General features: G+C 43.0%; 1 protein-coding gene across 1 annotated transcript in view; it reads left to right on the top strand.

Moving 5' to 3' along the window:
• Positions 1–779: 779 nt before the first annotated feature.
• dph6 (diphthamine biosynthesis 6) overlaps positions 780–18,546 on the top strand; it is a 58,953-nt gene continuing 41,186 nt past the window's right edge. Inside the window, exons 1-5 of the mRNA XM_056394361.1 lie at positions 780–916; positions 1,220–1,311; positions 2,796–2,980; positions 16,220–16,293; positions 17,292–17,410. Coding sequence (XP_056250336.1) covers positions 894–916; positions 1,220–1,311; positions 2,796–2,980; positions 16,220–16,293; positions 17,292–17,410 — 493 coding nt within the window. The 5' untranslated portion in view covers positions 780–893. The remainder of the gene's footprint in view (positions 917–1,219; positions 1,312–2,795; positions 2,981–16,219; positions 16,294–17,291; positions 17,411–18,546) is intronic.

Raw genomic sequence — 18,546 nt, 5'->3', positions numbered from 1 at the left:
GTCAGTGTCAGTATTAGAGGTACTGTGCATAGCCACTTTGATTACATTACAGTATAGTATACATTGGCAGAGCTGTAAACGGAATTTGTTAAAAATGTCCTGTAAATATGGTAATTTTATGAGAGTGGAAAAAAATACTTGTAACCTTCCTATTTCACATGTAAAGTATAATATTTCACATAGGAAAAATGTCCAAAAACCACGTTTTTTTCTGAATTGATCACATATAAAATGTGTCCCATTTAATATTACACATGAAATTGGGTGTGATATCCTCTATATCATTAAAGTCTAACATGTAAACTAATGCCCACATGTCATGAACGTGTTTAATGTGTTTCATATCAGATACATTTACATCTTTTTTTTGAGTGTTTTTTTTCTTGTAGAAATAAAAAATAATAATGAAAATAAAACACATGCATTTTTTATTTTCATTCATTATTTTTGCTATTACATCTTTATTCATTTATTTTAAGTTTTGTATGTTCTTTCAATGATCACTTTGTGTCTTTCATTGTACAGCCAGCAACATAGTGATGGGAACACAGTTTTACAGTTTATGTGAACAACGTATATTGTCTTTTTTTTATTTAAATATTTTGAATTATTATACTTGCATTGTTAACTTTGTCAGTTTGTCAAAACTGTACTTCATTATGGTCATGCCTGTTAAGCAAATCTTAAATTTAATAGAGAGACTCACAGGGACTGATTTTCTATCAGGCATATTACAGGGCATCTTGGTGGAGAGAAAGGGTCCTTTAGCAACCCGGAAGCCGAGCGCTCACATGTTGTATACATGCACCGGCTGCAGAGCATAGTTACCACATTGTGTACCATTATAGCCAATTCTTTTGGTGTCATTTGACTCTTGAGCCAAAAATAAGAACATGAAAGTGGTCGCGTTGATCAGGTAGCCGCGCTTCTTTGCTCGAACGGTCCCATAGATGTATCACTGATGTTTTTGTTAGCATGGCAGAAACTGAATCTCAGATGTGTTTCTGTGAACAAACACTAGATAACTTGTTCCTGTTAGAATGGAGCAATGTTTAGCCACTGGTACAGCTACAAACAAGTCCCTCATCGCTGAATATTAATGCTGCTGCAGCACATTCCCAGATCGCTAACTGTACACCCTTGATAACGTATAGGTCTACATCTTAATGATTCAAAACGTAGCCTTACTTCTGTGCCTGTTTCTCATGCTGTCTTCCAGTGGGGGCAAAGACAGCTGCTACAACATGATGCAGTGTGTTGCTGCTGGGCACCGGATCGTAGCTCTGGCCAACCTGCGTCCTGCTCACACAGGTGAGGAAGATGCGCTGCTGGGGTTTATCTGTGATCCACAGGGGCAGGTTGGGCTATGTGGGCCAGCCAGCTGCACTTCTGCAGACCAAGGCACTCAGAGCTGTGCGTAATCGAAGCACTGCAGAAAGGGATGTACTTTATGTATGAACTATAAGTGGCATGCTAGGTATGCAGGTATGCTACAAGGCTTCAGCTGGGTTGTAAACACATGGAAAATAAATATCAATAACCTAAGACGTATGTGTTATGTTATGTTAATGTGCACACTGTTCTCAGAATAAATGAATAGAAAATAACTATGTGATTGAATATGTAAAAATACATAGGCATTTCAAAAACTTGTATATGTAAGAGAAGTTTCACATTGAGCAATACTCAGTACTCTTTTGCAGGAACACCCTGTTCACACTCACACAGTTAAATGCATTCACACCCTGAAGCTGCCCTTTACACCCCCAGTGTCAACTGTTGACCACTGAGCAGCGCCACCAAAGCAGTAAGGGTTTAAGGGTCTTGCTCAGGGGCATCACAGTGGTGATAATGAGGAAGAGGCAAGTGCTGCTCTTTCACCTTACCCACCCAGATTTATTCTGCCAGTTTGGGGGACAGGACCAGTGATGTAAGAGTTACTGGGCACCACTGATGAAATAATGAATTGTGAAAACACTTTCCAGTGAAAATGTTTTCTTTTATTTTCACAGTGACAGAGGTTTAGTAGAGTTTTTATTTTATTAAAGCAAATGTTATTTAAAAAAATTCTTTAGTTTATTTTGGATCTATTTTGGATCTGCCTGGATCTTTATGGTGTTATAACTATTCACTGCTTCGTTTTTAAACTGTTTAAGAGCCTTTTCCAAACCAGTATTTCCAGCTGTCCCACTAATGTATTTATCTTATACTGGATGGGATGCTCGTCCTGTTTATTTATGGCACTAGTCTCTTCTTACCTATAGCCACTATTTGTACATCATTTTGATAACATCTAAAATAGAGCTTAAATGATTAGTTGATAAATCAATTTGTTGATTGACAGAAAGTTAATCTGCAATCATTTTGGTAATCAATTAATTGGAGTAATCTTTTAAGCAAAAATATCAAATATTAGCTTGTTCATGCTCCCTCAATCAGAGGGTTTTCTGTTATATCTTTGCCAACTTTGTATCTTTGGGTTTGTTGATCAGATTAAAAAAAATACATGTGAAGATGTCACCCTTGGTTCTGGGAAATTGTGATGGGCATTTTTTTTTCTTGCTTTTTTATAAACCAAACTAATCAATTTATCAAGAAAATAATCTGCAGATGAATCAGAAATGAAAATAGGAATCTTTGTAGCCCAAATCTACAATGAGTCTGTGGATGTTTGTTTACTCTCGACTATTTCCCAAGGAACTGCAAAATCACATCGGTGTCATCATCTCTTTTTTCAGACACATGATTAATGGCTTGTCATCAAACACTTAAACATATTGTCTTCTATGCTGCAGATGAGTTGGACAGTTACATGTACCAGACAGTGGGCCACCAGGCCATTGAGCTGTATGCTGAAGCCACGGATCTGCCTTTATACAGACGGACCATCCAGGGCTCCAGCCTGGACACCAGCAGAAATTACAGTGAGACGGAGGGGGATGAGGTGGAGGACCTGTATGAGCTGCTGCACCTTGTCAAGGTAGGCCTCTCTGTCCCCGCTATAGGTGAAAGTCACAGCAAAGGAGGTTATTATCCCAGCAGCGTGTGTCGGCTTTTTAACACTGACAAACAGTTGACTAATGTTATTTGTATGTCACACAGAACAAAACAAAGCAGCACGAACATCACACTGCTGTCTCCATTCTTGCCACCTGTTAAACTGAAGCCCAGTATTTTACTGTGCTGTAGTCTCGATGGCTCTTTGGGAAAATATCTTGCTGTGCAAAAAATAGACTTATCAAAAATGTATCACTTAAGATGCAATGTATCAATGTATTGTGTTCAAGTGTCCTCACTCGTCATTTGCTTACCTGGCTTTTTGCCGTTTTGTCGTGGGAAAAATCCAGTGCAGTCAGGCTGAATGACGCGTCTCTAAATTATGTTTCGAAAGAAAATTACATTTCAACAAGAAACGCATTAAACTAAAAATGTAATACACTCTTTAAAGTGCCATTTGGATAATTTTTAAAAGCATCTTAGTCTGGTACTGCACTAAAACACTTGATTAAGTCATATGAATTAAAGGTTTTCAAAAATTTCTCTTATACACCCTTTGGAGCAACACACACTCACCTATATTTTCACACCATCTGGTATCACTGTTAATTTTACATTGTAAGGGATACATTTTGATATGACTATTTTATATATTATTTCATGCATATTTTCTATAAATGTATGTATTTTTTGTGTGTGTGCGTGTTAAGAAATACAGAAATTTCAAAGATATTATATATGCACACAGACATTCATTCACATCGACATAATCCTACATATGCACATATACGTAAAATAAAGTGATACAGGAGTTGTAGGAAGCCGAGTGATTGGACCAGACCTCTCTGAAAAACTCAAAGCAAAATGAACAAATCACTTCAATAGCACTGAAGTAATTTGTTTATAGCATATGACCATAAATCTGGAATTTTAAAAGATCCTAATTTTGCTTTTATACGCAAGCATGACATGAGAGGCCATTAATAAGATAGTGAATTTTTTTTGGAATGGTATCATAATACACCATAATTATGTAAACTCTCTGTGGCGACGCTTCGTTGAGACAAACGTAGCCATCGTTTTGACTGGCCGCCACTGACATATGCTTGACTGCTTTTTAGCGAACAAGCTCTCAGAGCACTACTAAACTTCTCATCTCGGCTAAGGTTCATGACATATGTCACACTGCTGAGATGTTTTACAAGTCATTCTCCGTGGATCCAGAGTCACTTAGTAGCCCATCAGCACCGTCTCAAAGAGGCTCTGCTTGTCGAGTTTCATCTGACTTGCTGTACACTAACAATCCTTAGCACCTATTTTAAAGTGCAACCAAGTCGCTCGTGAGATTAAAAAGCCGTGTTAGTGCTTTTAGTCTGTCTTATTTAGTATGTCTTGATTCCACTTTCAAAGTAGAGTAAGTTTTCTTTTTATCTTACTCTGGGAAAATAGTGTGCCTGTTGTATCAGCTCATCAAAGTTTTATGTGTGAAGTTGGATTGAGGTGCCCTTTAACAACTGGCTTCACAGGAAAAATTCTATTCTTTTTTTTTTTATCTCACTTGACAGAGGATCAGATGCAAAAATTAATCACCAAATTAATATTTCATCAAATACCGCTCTTGCTAGGACACTGAGAAAATATTCATTTGATGCCAAATTATGTATGAGACCTCAGTGGTCCGATGTGGTGCAGGGTGGCTGACTGACAGATTTGAGACCAACTGTGTGTATGTTCACCACAACGCTGGCACCGCCTGCCTACCTGACCGCCCGCAGCCATGAGGACGCTACCTGGACGCGCACTTCCACAGCAGCAACAGCTCTCCCTGCTGTCAGCGCAAACACAGTGTGGGGATTGATCCCGTGCAACACTTTTTCACCTCTGCACCCCCACACAACCTCTCATTTTAGCTTGGAGCAATAAAAATTTAAGGGCTTCTTATGGGATGGTGGATAGGAGTTTGTTTTTGAGATGGGAGTTGACTGGACGTGGTATAAATGAGAGACGTTGGGGGGTGGTGGGGGTGTGTGTGTGTGTGTGTGTGTGTGTGTGTGTGTGTGTGTGTGTGTGTGTGTGTGTGTGTGTGTGTGTGTGGTGTGTGTGTGTGTGTGGTGTGTGTGTGTGTGTGTGTGTGTGGGTCCTCTTGTAGGTCTGCGTGAAGACATGTTCATCCGCAGCAGAGGGCTGCTCCAGGGTCCCTGCATGTCCGCACACTGCTTCAGTGGCAAGGGCCAGTCAGCCTGCCTCAGGGCATTTCGCGCCCTCTTCCTGACTTTCTTTGTTGTCTTCTTTATAAATCGCCAGCTTTACACATGCAGCTACATGAGACAGCTCTTGCTCGTGTGTTTACTTGTGAATACGCGCATTCACTCAGTCCATGGCTCTCATATCTATCCACAGTCAAATAGCAGATGTGTGTCCGGCTTGTGATGCAATATGCCATCTCTGCCTGTGGTCAGGGCTCTAATTGCAAAAGGCTGCTAATTTCCCATTTCCAGGGTTTCTCTGGTCTGACCTCACCAGTCAGACGGGCCATAGATCATGGCAGTTGCACTCCCACGGGGCCCTCGTGGGCCAGCAGACCTCCAGTCGTCTCCCCCGTTTACCCCTCTCGCCGTCATCAACAGACCTTCACCGTAAACAACAGGCTTCCTCTCTCGCTCACTGAGTGATGGCAACCATAAGAATACAACTTTCTCATCTCAAATTTCAAATTACTGCTCTGTGTAGTTGTTGTTGTGTTTTTATTTTTGATATTCTCACCAATCGGTAGCTTCACTAACTTGTACCATTTGTTCTGCATTGTGACGGGTAGTAAACTCATGGAAATCAATACATTCCTTCTATTCGGTAACTCACAGCATCTCAAATCTCCCCCTTAAAATGTCGCAGATTATGGTCATATTCAGTTATGTTCATTAGATATGCCTAGCTTACTACTTTATATTTATTAAAAGAAAAATGTTTTTCTCACCATAAAGTTTGTGGTGTTGTTGATTAATGAAGGAAATGATAGAGGGGGGAAAAAGGGGAGAAAAAAAACACTTCTTTTGATAATGAGCTGTTAAATCACCCTCACTGAAAAAGAACAGTTTTAGCATGAAAAAACGTGTTCTGTTTGGAAAGTGTGATATTTTGAAAGATTCTTTCTAGCAGTTTGAATTAATTAGAAGTTACAAGATTATATTTGGCAAATGACACTTGAGCATAGATGAAAGAATTTTTTTTCTCAGATCTGGAGTTGATGAGTTTTAAGTGGATATTCTTCCCTCTTCCTCCTCCTCCTCCTCCTAGTTTGCAATGCCGGCAGCAGACTCATAGCATGAGCCAACAGTGCCATCTACAGACCGTTCCCAGAAGCTGACAAACCAAAGAGAGTTTGGCCTCTTGGAGAATGTTTGGAGCCATTCAAAAGATTCAAAGGAAGAGATCATATTCTTCAGAGCCATTGTTGATAGAGGGGGGAGGAAAAAAAACAATTATAATAGAAAAAATGATCCGTCCATCCCCTGGTAGTAGTGATAATGGCAGAATGACAATGTGGCTCTATCCTCGGCCCCTTTGCTCTCATCGCTGGTTGTGAATGGCACTGTGTCTTTGAAGTGTGTAACCTGATAGACATGCACAGCCACAGCATCCCATCCGACTAGGTGCTGATCTTTGAACCCGCTCTTTGAGGGGGAAAAATAACAGTTTTGTCAGCGGCCTGGGGGAATCTTTCAGTTTTGGACATCTATGTCTGTAAGGATATATTTTCATAGAATAGATCATGTCCTTGTGCCCTCTGCCAGGCTTCTAAGGGAAGTTAGAAAATAAACGTATGAAGATGAGTCTCTTAATTTGTGTCGTGTAACTTAAAGGCGCAGATAAATATACTGTCTTTCAAAAAAATATTTCCTCCTGTTCTCCACATACTGTAGGTTTTGTGTCCATACTTCATGTGTGTGGTTGGTCTGCTCTCCTCTGCTGTGATCTGCTCTGATGTGTGATACAGATCAGCAGTGTCAGTCACCCCTGGCTGTAACGTCAGTCCCCCCGAAGGCCTGCAAAACTCCTCATATTAGTCATATCACATCCCTCAAGTCCTTTATCCTTCTCTCTGTGCTCTGTGACCTGACACAGTGGCTCTTTATGCCCCGTGACCCTGCTAGTGTGTGTGGGCGCGTGCGCGCTTGTGTGTTCAAGGTCAGGTCAAATCGGGCCTCTGTTACATGATAACAGGTCTATCTCTGTTCTCCTTACACACCTCTGCCTCTCTTTTTTTTTGCCCTAGTTTGCCTTCTTTTAGCACTCTACGGTCTCACCGCTTTCATCCATGTGCACTCTTTTTCCTGTCTGCCAAACCCACTGAACACTGCTATTTTCAAGATGGGTTTCAGCAGACAGAACATTTTACAAAACAAAGATGTTGTACCTTGAAAGCAGCAAAATATATAGGGTGGTGAGTTTTAGAAAAGTGCACCTGGAGCTTCAATCACTTGATGTAGCAATAGTTCTATTTAAAAAAAAAAAAAAAAAAAAAAAGATAGTGACTCTATTGCTGCAACTCTGCAACCTTTGAGCTGATGAATAAAGACAAAGACATTTAAGCTCATTAGAGTGATGAGGAACAATAGATGATATCTATGCACACTCTCTAATTAGCAGCAGTGTGACATCTCTGTCATACTCAGACCCAGCTTTGAGAACGATGGAAATGTTACTTTCAAATCTAATTTCCTATCCTGTAATGCATTCGACTTTTCTGAAGCACAGTTTTTTTAAAGTTTTTTTTTGTTTTTTTGATAGCTGATACTGTGGGTCAGTTAACACCCTAATTCCTTCCTCCCTTTTTTTTTTTTTTTTTTCCTGGAGTTGTCTGGGAAAAGTCTTGGAGAAGCGCTCTGAGACCTTTGGCCTTTGTAGATGAAACATTCCTTTCTGCTGGTGTGTGTTAAAACACCTTGTTTTTAGTGAGATAATCCTTTTTAAACGTACACACACTTACCCCCCCATTCTCTATTTCTCCTGACCTTTATTACACACACACACACACACACGCTCCCCCCCACCCATCCTCAGTCTCTACGGCCTCTCCATTATCGACATAGGCAGACAAGAGCGGGGCCCTGTGAGATCGCAGAGGCAGTCTGTCCACAAGTCCAAACATTAATTTTCATTCTTCCCTCTCCCTCGCTCCTTCTATCTTTCTACTGGCATCTTTGTCTCCATTGTATTGTCCTCGCACTTTCATCCGGACCCTTCAGAAGCCTGGCACTGCGTTGTTGTTAGTGCCCTGATGGAGGTGTATCCTGCTGCGAGGAAAGGAGGGAGAGGGACTGAGGGAGAGGAGAAAGAAAGGAGCAGAAAGGAGGAGGAGGACGGCAGGCAGGCTGGCTGGCCGGCCGGCCGGCTGGCTGGCAGGCAGGCAGGCAGGCAGGCAGGCAGGCAGGCAGGCAGGCAGGCAAGCAAGCAGGCAGAGGAATCTCCAGTTGAACCAGGAGCTCTGTGGTATTGATTAGGGAGCTGAGGTGTTGTGAGACAAGTCGTTGAGGAGGGGTGTGAACTATGAAGGGGGGGGCAAATCAAACACGCAGCCCTTCTCTGATTACCGGCATGGTGCCGCATTAGGCTTACATTGGGGGCTCAACAGGAAAATGGATTTCTTTAAAAAGCTGCTTAATACATAAATCATGACCTCTGGGGTCACAGCACGGGTTTAGGAGATCCGATCAATAACAAAGCTAATGCAAGCTTGTTGTAGCTGGTTTGTGGTGCAGAGAGACCTCTAAATTGTGTTAGATTGGTGGATAATCACTTTGTAGAAAGTTTGTTTTATTACATTTTCAGCACAAGTTTAGAGTGCCTTATTAAGTATATACGTATTTCAGCTTCAGCTAGTATAGATCCCTTCAAACAGCTGTCTCTCTGCGTCGCCTCTCTATGTGATAGCCATTGTTATCTTTTCCTTTGGTCTGAGACTGCTTGTATTTATGTTGGTCGACACAGTGGCAGTGGGGTTGAGATTGCAGGCTTGTTTTGCACATGAGGAAGGATAGCATTAGCGCTGAGATAATGGCGCTGTGTATTGTTCGCTGGCCGTGTGGAAGTGGTGGGACAGGATCTATTAGATGCAGGCCCATTTCCCTCCAACTGACTCTAACAGTCCCCACAAACATTAGATAAAGAGCCTAGCCTCAAGCCTTTGTAATTTGTTTGTATTTTTCTGCTTAATGTACTTTGCTCAATCTTGTTTAGCGATGATGGAAGCTGATAGCCTTATCTCGCCTTGCCAAGGGCATGAGCCACTGCCATTGCTTGGTTGAACATTGTTTCATTGAAGAGCATGTATGTGTTTATGGTCCTTTTTTTTCCCCGATTTTATTTTGATCCTGGATGATGCAGATGTATCTAGAGGTTATTTTCTTTTGAGCTATTGGGTAATATGTTCTATTATGCGCTGATGTAAATAAACCATTATGGAAAGTGTATTGTTACAATTTCCCTCTTTTGTTTGATTGTTCATATTAAAAAATTAAGGGAAATCTGTGATCATTTACGAGTCCTAGCCGATATCTTTTCTCATTTTGTGTCGGTTTGTTTTCGGTCTGCTTCCTTCTCAATCCCATTTCAAGTTTATCTGAAAATGTTGAAGTTACATTTACTTGCTTCCATGTGCTGACTCGGTTTCTCCATTTGGATTATAGCCAGTTATTTTTACTCTGCAGCCGTGTAAAAGTGTGAACGATGATCCAGCCATTTAAGAAAAACAGAAGTCAAAGAGGAGGTTGGACGTGTAATAAAACCTTTTACACTCACCAGCGTCAACAGCCAGTCAGAGCCAATATTGTCTGTGTCTGGACAGACAGCTGAGGAATAGTGCTCAGTCTTTCAACTCCCTGCCATTCATCTACTCCAAAATTAAGAGGGCTTTTATGTTTTGTTTTGTGAACCATTCCCCACAAGAAATATTTGTGGCAGGCCCCATCACCTCCCGCAGCTAAAGTCATAACCAGCCGTAGAAAAACACTGTCTGGAGTCTGGAGAGTGGGTTAAACCAGCATCACTGCTATATTTTCTTCTAGTCTCTCTCAGGGGAGGGAAGGGGGCGGCGGCGGCGGGGGGAGTGGGGTCCGTGATGTCTGCTGGAGCTACGGAGGATAGAGGACAGGGGAGTCAAGATGCCAAGAGCCTGGAACCTGACCTCACCAGAAAAACATTTACATTTTGGAGTGAGTGTGTGTGTTTGTAGGCCACTTCATGACTCTGTGTGTGTGTTAGTACATGTGCGCGCATATACACCCTGTGGACTAGGTGGTTGTTACGGACCATGAAAAGCAACTGACATAGTTTACCTCTCTGTGGCAGGAGACTCCGTCTTTGATTTTGTCCTTTTCGCGCAGCTTCCTGTCTCAGACGCTCAAACACTCTCTTACCTCAGCCAAGTGGGAATGTTGCTGTGACAGAGCTGGGATTATGCCCTACAGAAAACTGTTGCTGATGCTTTTTTTTTTCTTTCTTTTATTGGAACACCTTATACTTTTAATGGTGAGAGGCGAGACCTTGAATGTTTGGAGGAAGTTACATGAGTTCCTGTCATCCAAAAAAAAAAATCCCAAAACAGTTGAAAGCCTGACAGTAGAAGCACAGAGTGACAATTTATTTAATGTAGAAACAACCATTAAAATATTGCGTTTTTAAGAGCCAGCAATAACTAAAGCTGCTTGCTTGAATTGGAAGTATTCATGGACATACAGTACATCGATAAATGACCTTATGTCTCCCTGCTGCTTCCCAACATTTAGTTTTCCATGCATGTTGATATGGAAAGCCTCCTTGTCCTTGGCCTGCTGAAACTAGGGCTTTGTGCTTGCTTTGGCCAAGGCCCTCTCCCTCCCTGCCCGACGACTGGCTGGGCCTGTGTTTACGTAACCATATATATCTGAGAGGAAACTCGTGAAACGTTAATCTCTCTACTTTTTAACCCTGATGAATTTCTACATTTTCCAGCTGTGCGGCATGGCATATTTATGCTCAGGCTCTATCGCTGAAAACAGCTCTGTCATTGTAAATGAATCACTATCCAAGACTAAAGAGTGTGTGTGTGTGTGTGTGTGTGTGTGTGTGTGTGTGTGTGTGTGTGTGTGTGTGTGTGTGTGTGTGTGTGTGTGTGTGTGTGTGTGTGTGTGTGTGTGTGTGTGTGTGTGTGTGTGTATAAACTTCAGGCGAGGAAACTGTACAAATACAAGCTCAGCCATGAAAAGCTGCAGTAGTACCTCCGTGGATAAAATCTGCTGCTTCTTTTTTCATTCTTCTTCGGATCCGAGTCAGTGCACACGAGTCTGTCACTTGTCACATTTCTCCGGCTTGATGACCGTCGCTCACTCATCGCGTCGATGAGACAATGTCCAATGTCATATCCTCTGTTGACTGGTCACACCTGCATCGTGGCCTCAGCGGAGGACAATACTTTCCCCCTCATTCTGCTTCCTCTCTGCCCTTCTTGTAACTCTGAGCCGCATCATCTCTGGAACCGGTCGGGGCATTTAGGTTTTATGAGCAGCTGGCTTTGTGAGTAGTTTGTTTTTCTTATTCCACCGCTCTGTATGGTTGAAGACTGACACGTGGTGAGTCATCTCGCCTGCTCATCCACAAGCACAAAGGAAGAGCCCGTCTTTCAACAGCTGCTTCAAACAGACAGCCCCACCAATTTACCGAGGGGAATGTCTCTGAAAGCCTTTTAGGACAAGGTTTTGGCCGATGTTTGTTTTACAAAGATATTCGCTAAGCCTGCGTGTCCATTTGTTGCTTTATTTTTGATGGATCAGACATTGTACATTGTGTTTCAACCTCAATGTATACATAAGCAGTATATAATCTTGTAAGCATTTGGGTGTAACATATAACAGTATAACTGGTCTTGTATCTTGTACCTTGTGCACACCTCTTCCACATCCTAGCACTTCTTTACCAACTCTGGGAGTCACCTTGGAGTAAAACAGTCTATACATAATGATAATGAGAATGCTGATTTAAAACAAATAAGCAGTGTCTCCTCCTGCTAAGCTCACACTAAGCTTCCTGTCAGTTTGGCACGTCTGAGTTGTCAGGACAGCCCAACACGCCCGCAGGACTATGTCTGCATTACATTAAACACAATCACTTGACCCTAGCCGGCCCTATCCCCCTGTACCACATCTACTCGAGCTGCTACAACAAGGTCCTACCCCCTTTCCATGTTCCCACCATGTAGAGAAACAGGGGAGAACAATCCCATTACATTACAACAGGCCCAGAGCTGATCTAATGGAGAGAACATTAAAACCACGGCGCGTCCAGTCACTTACTTGATGGATCCTGGAAGGGAGGGATGATGAGGAGAGGGAGATGGAGAGGAGAAGGAGTGTTGGAGCGACGGAGGAAGGGGATGGGAGGCTGCGGGGTTAGGAGTGGTGTCGATATGACAGTGCGGATGCGGCAATGGAGAGTACGGGATGGTACCCCGATGCCCTTGAGCAAACTGTCATTCAAACCACTTAAATTAATTTCTCCACCTTGTCTTCTTCCCCGCCTCCCTGCCATCGCGCACAAGCATGCCACATCACAGGAGGCTGTAACATAATACAAAGTACATGTCAACAACTTTGGACTCGATAAAAGGAGGATTTTGTAATGGAAATGTGTGGCCTTGTGTCTGTAATAGTCGAGATCTGCCAGCTCTGGCTTCCTAGTTGTCAGAAAAGGCTGAAGCAGGCATTTTGGAAACCCACCATTTTGCAGAAAATGGTGCTTTGTATTGTTAGGGTGTATAATTAAGATCTCATTGTGACAGCCATTGAGAGAGAGCTAATGAGGGTTCTGATGTATTCCATATGAATATGAATATTGAATTTTTAATATTTTATGGCTTTCTAATTGCCTTGAATGCTGTTAATGGCTTTGACTGTTGAATATTACCCAGACTGAATGTGTGGCATGCGTAAGTACCTTTGAAAGCTGAGAGCTGATGAAATAGCTGCATTCTCCAGCCCGATTCTTCGCTTTATGATTGTTGTGTATTGTATGTATCTTCGGGACAGATGCATATCTTGACTGAAGGCATGTCTGTGACTGTGAATACATTCGAACCACTCTTTAACTCCGTTACCAAGATGAATGTGTATATAATTACAAAGTATATCACACACACTACCTTGATATAGAGTTTAATGGCCGTATCGTTTCTTTGTAGAGCATGTCTGCTGGCCTTAATCTTCCCCACAGCTGACATCTTAATAACTCAGCCCTCTCCATCCATTTCCACGGGAGACATCCGGATGTGGGGGAAGGATTAGTTTAATGAATTTGACAATTAGTAACAGAAGTTAATGACTGCATGGGGCTAAGTACCCTGATGGACATGGCTGGGGGGACTGAGGGTTTCCATTGCTCTGGGCCATAGATCCTCATTAATAGCTTTTCTGCCTGCCGGAGAGGACAAGGGGAAGCCAGGCCAGGCCTTTGTTTAGTCTGCCTCAGATGGGGCTGCGAGGGAGTTGCGCTGTTGCACAACATCACGCCAGAATTAGTCCCGCTCTGGGCATGAGTTAATACAGGGCCTTGGGTCCTGGATCAGGTGAAGCTTCCTTTAATGAACTAGGTTCATTAAATGTTGAAAAAAAAAAGAAAAAAAAGAAAAGCGATGTGGAATTAGGGAAGGGAGGGAGCTCTTTCTTCGGATCTTGTGCCAACAGTCATGAAGAAAGAAAAGTGGTTTGTGGGTCACAGGAGTCCTGATGACCTCTGCCTTGATTTATCATTATGTTAGCTTCTTACCCGGATCCCACCTCTAATGTAGTCAAAACATCGTTTAGCCAGATAGCTCTCATAAAGATTTTATTATTATTTATTATTATACTGTGCTTCATGAGCTACCTTGTCGCTTTGTCAGGTGTTCTCACTATAAACCATTTTGATAAATTTTTCAGCTACCATAAAATCAAAGTTTGTATTTTTTATGGCAGCATGAATACACATGGAACAATTCCCATAATATCCAGCAATTCAGATTTATACATACATATACCCCTGCTTCACAATAATTTATCCTACCTTTCCCACAGAGGATGAGAAAGTATGTCTAGAATTTGTAAAATCACGTCCAGAGCAGCATTAGCTCCCCCCTCATTCCTGCCTGTCTCCTGGTGATAGCCATAATAGCGACAAAAACACAACCGTATCCAAAAATAACCATTTTCCAAAGCTATTTGCCAAAAGGTCTCGTAGCTAGAGCCTCCACTGAAAACAAGAGGATGTGTGAGAAATTTGTCTTGTGTTATCATTAGTGGCTAGTATGCCTGGATATTATAAGGCCACACGATGTCATGTAATGAGAGCCGATGAGAAGACAAGCCGTTTCATTGGTCGAGACTGAATTGAACCTCACAGACGCAAGTACCTACAACAGTTTTCCTGCGGAGACAAACCAGACAGAGGGAGACAGAGACACAAAAACACAAGAGGAGGATGTTTCTCGCTCTTGCTCTGATGCTCTCTGCTTCTGTCAGGCTAAGTCTGGTCCTGTCAAGTTTAAAGCCAAGCGACCAAATTGGTGTTGATGTGGCGCTCTCCTTCAACACTCTCATTCCTATCTCTTTTCCTCTGTCTCTGCTTATCCCACTCTTTACCTCCTAATTTGCCTCTTTAGGAAGTGACAATTGTATTTAGGGAAAAGGTTATCATTGTATTAGAATAGAGTGCCAGCCCTGAGGCTTACCTAGAATTACATGACACCGCCTGCAGCCCCCTTGGGTCTGTGCTGGGCTGAAATGTTATCAGTCCGACTTAATTACTGTCACTGGGAAGCAGAATTGACTATAATGTATATTCCAGTGTTGGACATGTTGGAGAGATATTTAAACTTGAGCACCGAGTTCCAAATTCTTAAGATCTCTTGGTGTTTAACTTTAGGTCAAAGAGTTAAATTCTAGCTGTGTATGTGTTTAGCTTCGCCTTTATACCTCACATCCTTTGCTGCGGCGTAAACACCGCACACATACATGCATCCACACAGAGAGCACATCCTTTATCTGATTAGCTGGCACGCCTACGTGGAGGTGTGTGTGTGTGTATGTGCGTGCGTGTGTGTGTGTGTGCGTGCGTGTGAGGCACAGTGCGTTGCAGCTCAGCGCCAGGCCCCAGGCAGGGCATGGATTTCATTTAGGAAAGTATCAAAGGTTTACACGCTGTTCGCTTTAATCAGCATGTTTATCAGGCAGAGAAAAATTGCAGGAAGGGACCACAGGGAGAAGGAGGGGTGGGGGTTATCTTAAGGACCAGTAGCCAGGGAAATTGATAATGGCTACAAGGTAATTTACTGGAGACTTGTGCATCCCTCCACTGCCTCTACCCTTGCCTCTCATTCTAATTACAGCCCATGTAATGTTCTAATGAATCTGCAGGTGTGTGTCTGTAGGGGAGGGGCACAGAGCTGGAGAAAGAGGGGTATGTTTGTATGTATGTGGGTGAGCATGCAGCCCCGGCTTGCACACGCGTGTGTTTGTTTGTGTGTGTGTCACTCCGGATCAAGCCTGTTTTCGTGAGAGAAGATTGAGCGCTTCTCAAGGCTGTGTCAGTATCTCTCGAGTGCACAGTCGTCTCACTGTTTCTGAAATATGAATATGATATGAAAAGCAATTAGATTAGCCCTCAGCAATATTAAAGATACACGCCACTCACAGACACAATGCTCCGCTGATACTTCCAGTTGTCACTGCGGTTCCACTCTTCCAGCCGGGTGTGGAGAGGATGGAAGCTACGGCCAGACGCACACTCATCTCTGCTGATAAGGCCCAGGAAGTGCCTTTAGTGGTGCTGGGTTTCTCCAGTCACACACTCCCACTGAACACTCACAGTTCACTCACAAAAGCCATGTACGCAAACCCTTCGGGGGATATGGGCTGGACCATAAAGGCCTTGATACGACCAGAGTGTAAACATCCCCACAGGACTGCGGTTCAGTGAAAGGAAGAAGCCGCCAGCAATCTGCCTTCTTTGTCTGTTTCAGTCTGTGTGTGTATATGTTAGCATGTGTTTGTGTGGTTTTGTTCAGATAACACTTTGGGTTAGCATTGTAGTTTGAGCAAAGAGTATTTGGCCTCCTGGGACGATGACATCATGTTGCCGTTACAGTGCACTCTGCACCCGCTGTATAATGGAAAAGGCCAGAAATCTTTGCTCCATGTCTCCCCCTCCCTCCCCACAGGAAAAGGAGGGTGTCGAGGCAGTGTCTGTGGGGGCCATTCTCTCCGATTACCAGAGGGTCCGTGTGGAAAATGTGTAAGTCAAACACACACGTGCATTCATGTTGCAGAACTCACTTTCTATCTAAATGCACACACACACACACACACACACACACACAGACGCTGCGTGCAGGCCGACACTGACGCGCACTCTGTGGTCCGCTGAAGGAAAGGAGTACATCCTCTGCAGTCACTGTGTGTTCCAAACTTGGACTGAGTTTTGTTTAAACACATAACACACACACACATATACACACTGAGTTTTGTTTATGCCATTTTATTTAGACTAGCTTTGATTTTATGGCGTGGCTCTGTTTTTATGGAACAATGATTTCAAGAAAAGGAATGAAACTGATAGTTTCACAATAGGCATGAGTTTGTATATATATAAAAAAACGCACATTTCCATAAGGGGTGAAACACAACAGACTTATTCAAGATTAGATGGTTTCCTTGCGACACAGATGCCAGTATGTATTTCTTGTACTTTTTCTTGTTTTATTCTCTTTCGTTGTTTCTTTTTCTTCTGTTGTTAGTCCTCTCTCTTTGTTCTCCGTTGTCCTAAACTGACACAGACTGGACATATTGCTGCACTAAAGCTCCCCTCTTATTAACGAATCCTGCTGTCAGTCAGCTATTGTTTCCCCTTATACACGCTAGATGCACATACAGACATAAACATCTCAGACATTTGTTGTACAGACATTTTTGGCTCCAGTTACCTGCTGTGGATGTGTGTGTTTCTTGTGAGTTTATGCAACAGACAAGCCCCAGCTTAAAATTGAGTTTTTTTTGTGTTTGTCTCCTCCTTGAATAAAGCCACCGGCAATGGTGGCAGGTGGGAACATGCGCTGTGGGGCCTATCAGGGTGGCAGCCTTCCTGCAAATGCCCAGCCTTGTTGGCTTTGAAGTTCTGGCGTAGCTGGCAAATATTCAATATTAACCGCTTTGCATCTCCTTCTGTTTCTGCAACCTACTGCACTCCTTTTTTTTCCCTCTTTCTCTTTTTTCCCCCATTCACCGGTTCCTCAGATGTTTGCGGCTAGGTTTGCAGCCCCTGGCCTACCTGTGGCGCCGAGACCAAGAGTCCCTGCTCTCTGAGATGATATCATCTGACCTCCATGCTATCCTCATCAAAGTGGCCGCCTTCGGTGAGTTTGTGTGTCACTCTTTTGTGTCTCAAGCAGCTGGTGAGCAGTCTGATGTCTCCTCCCTTCTGGTCACCCTTCTTACTCTCTTTTCACTCTCTCATGATGGTGCCGTGTTGGTAAAGTAGTGTTTGGCACGTGGCTTGAAGGGGACAGAATTTGGATAAGTGTGGAATAGGAGGAGGCGAGAGGGAGGTGGAACCCGGGAGAAAAAAAGAGAGACAAGCAGAGTAATGCCCTAATCATTAATCTGTGGCTTAGCAGCGGTGTTGAGACTTGTGCCAGCGGCGAAGGTATTGAAGTAGAGAACAATATGAAAAGATAAGAAGCACAGAGGGAGGAGGTGTGAGGGAAGTGCGCAGTGGTATTGGGTAGGTGGGTGGGTGGAGGAAGGAGGGGCGGTTGGCAGTTGAGAAATAATCACAGGTGATTACCCCGCACATTAATGCAAGCTGTCAATAAGCGACACATGTCGTCATTGTGTGTGAGAAACACTGCATTCTCTGCTTATGCATAACTCAGAATACATGGTCCGTGAAGCGAAGATTAGAATCTGGTATCTCTCATTTACGTTTTTCTACTGCTTCAGCATTGAGGGAAGAGGTTAATGTGGTGTCACCTGCTCTCTGTCTGCCTGTTTTGGAGCCCGAGGACAGGAAGATCGGATTACTGCATAACAGGAGAGAGTAAAAGAAAAAAAAGTTTTCTTTTTCTTTTCTCTGGTACATGATGTTAAGATCCCTACCTGTATCTACTTGACAGTGCAGCTGGATCTCCTTTGACGGTGCCAGTGAAAAATGATAATTACGGCAACAAATGGTTCTTTTTACTCTCAAACTGCTCATGCCGATAGATCATCATGTAGACATTGTTTACGTGCTGTTAAGTGCTTGTTGTCACCTTTGGTAGCAATCAATTGAAAAGGGGTCCGCGGCTGACTGATGACCCGCAGAGCTGAGCGCTGCGTTTGGGTTATTCTGCATCTCTTTCAACACTGCTCAAATAACCTCTCATGAAATGCACATGTCAAGCCATTTATCTTTGGTGCTTTATTTGCTGGGCCCATTCGTCATTTTTAATGGCTTCATGATAAAGGCCTTTTTGGTAATATACAATATAACTTGTCACATGCCCGTCAG

Source organism: Seriola aureovittata, chromosome 13 (assembly GCF_021018895.1).
Source record: "Seriola aureovittata isolate HTS-2021-v1 ecotype China chromosome 13, ASM2101889v1, whole genome shotgun sequence".
Lineage (NCBI taxonomy): Eukaryota > Metazoa > Chordata > Actinopteri > Carangiformes > Carangidae > Seriola > Seriola aureovittata.
This window is presented reverse-complemented; position numbering and strand designations above follow the sequence as displayed.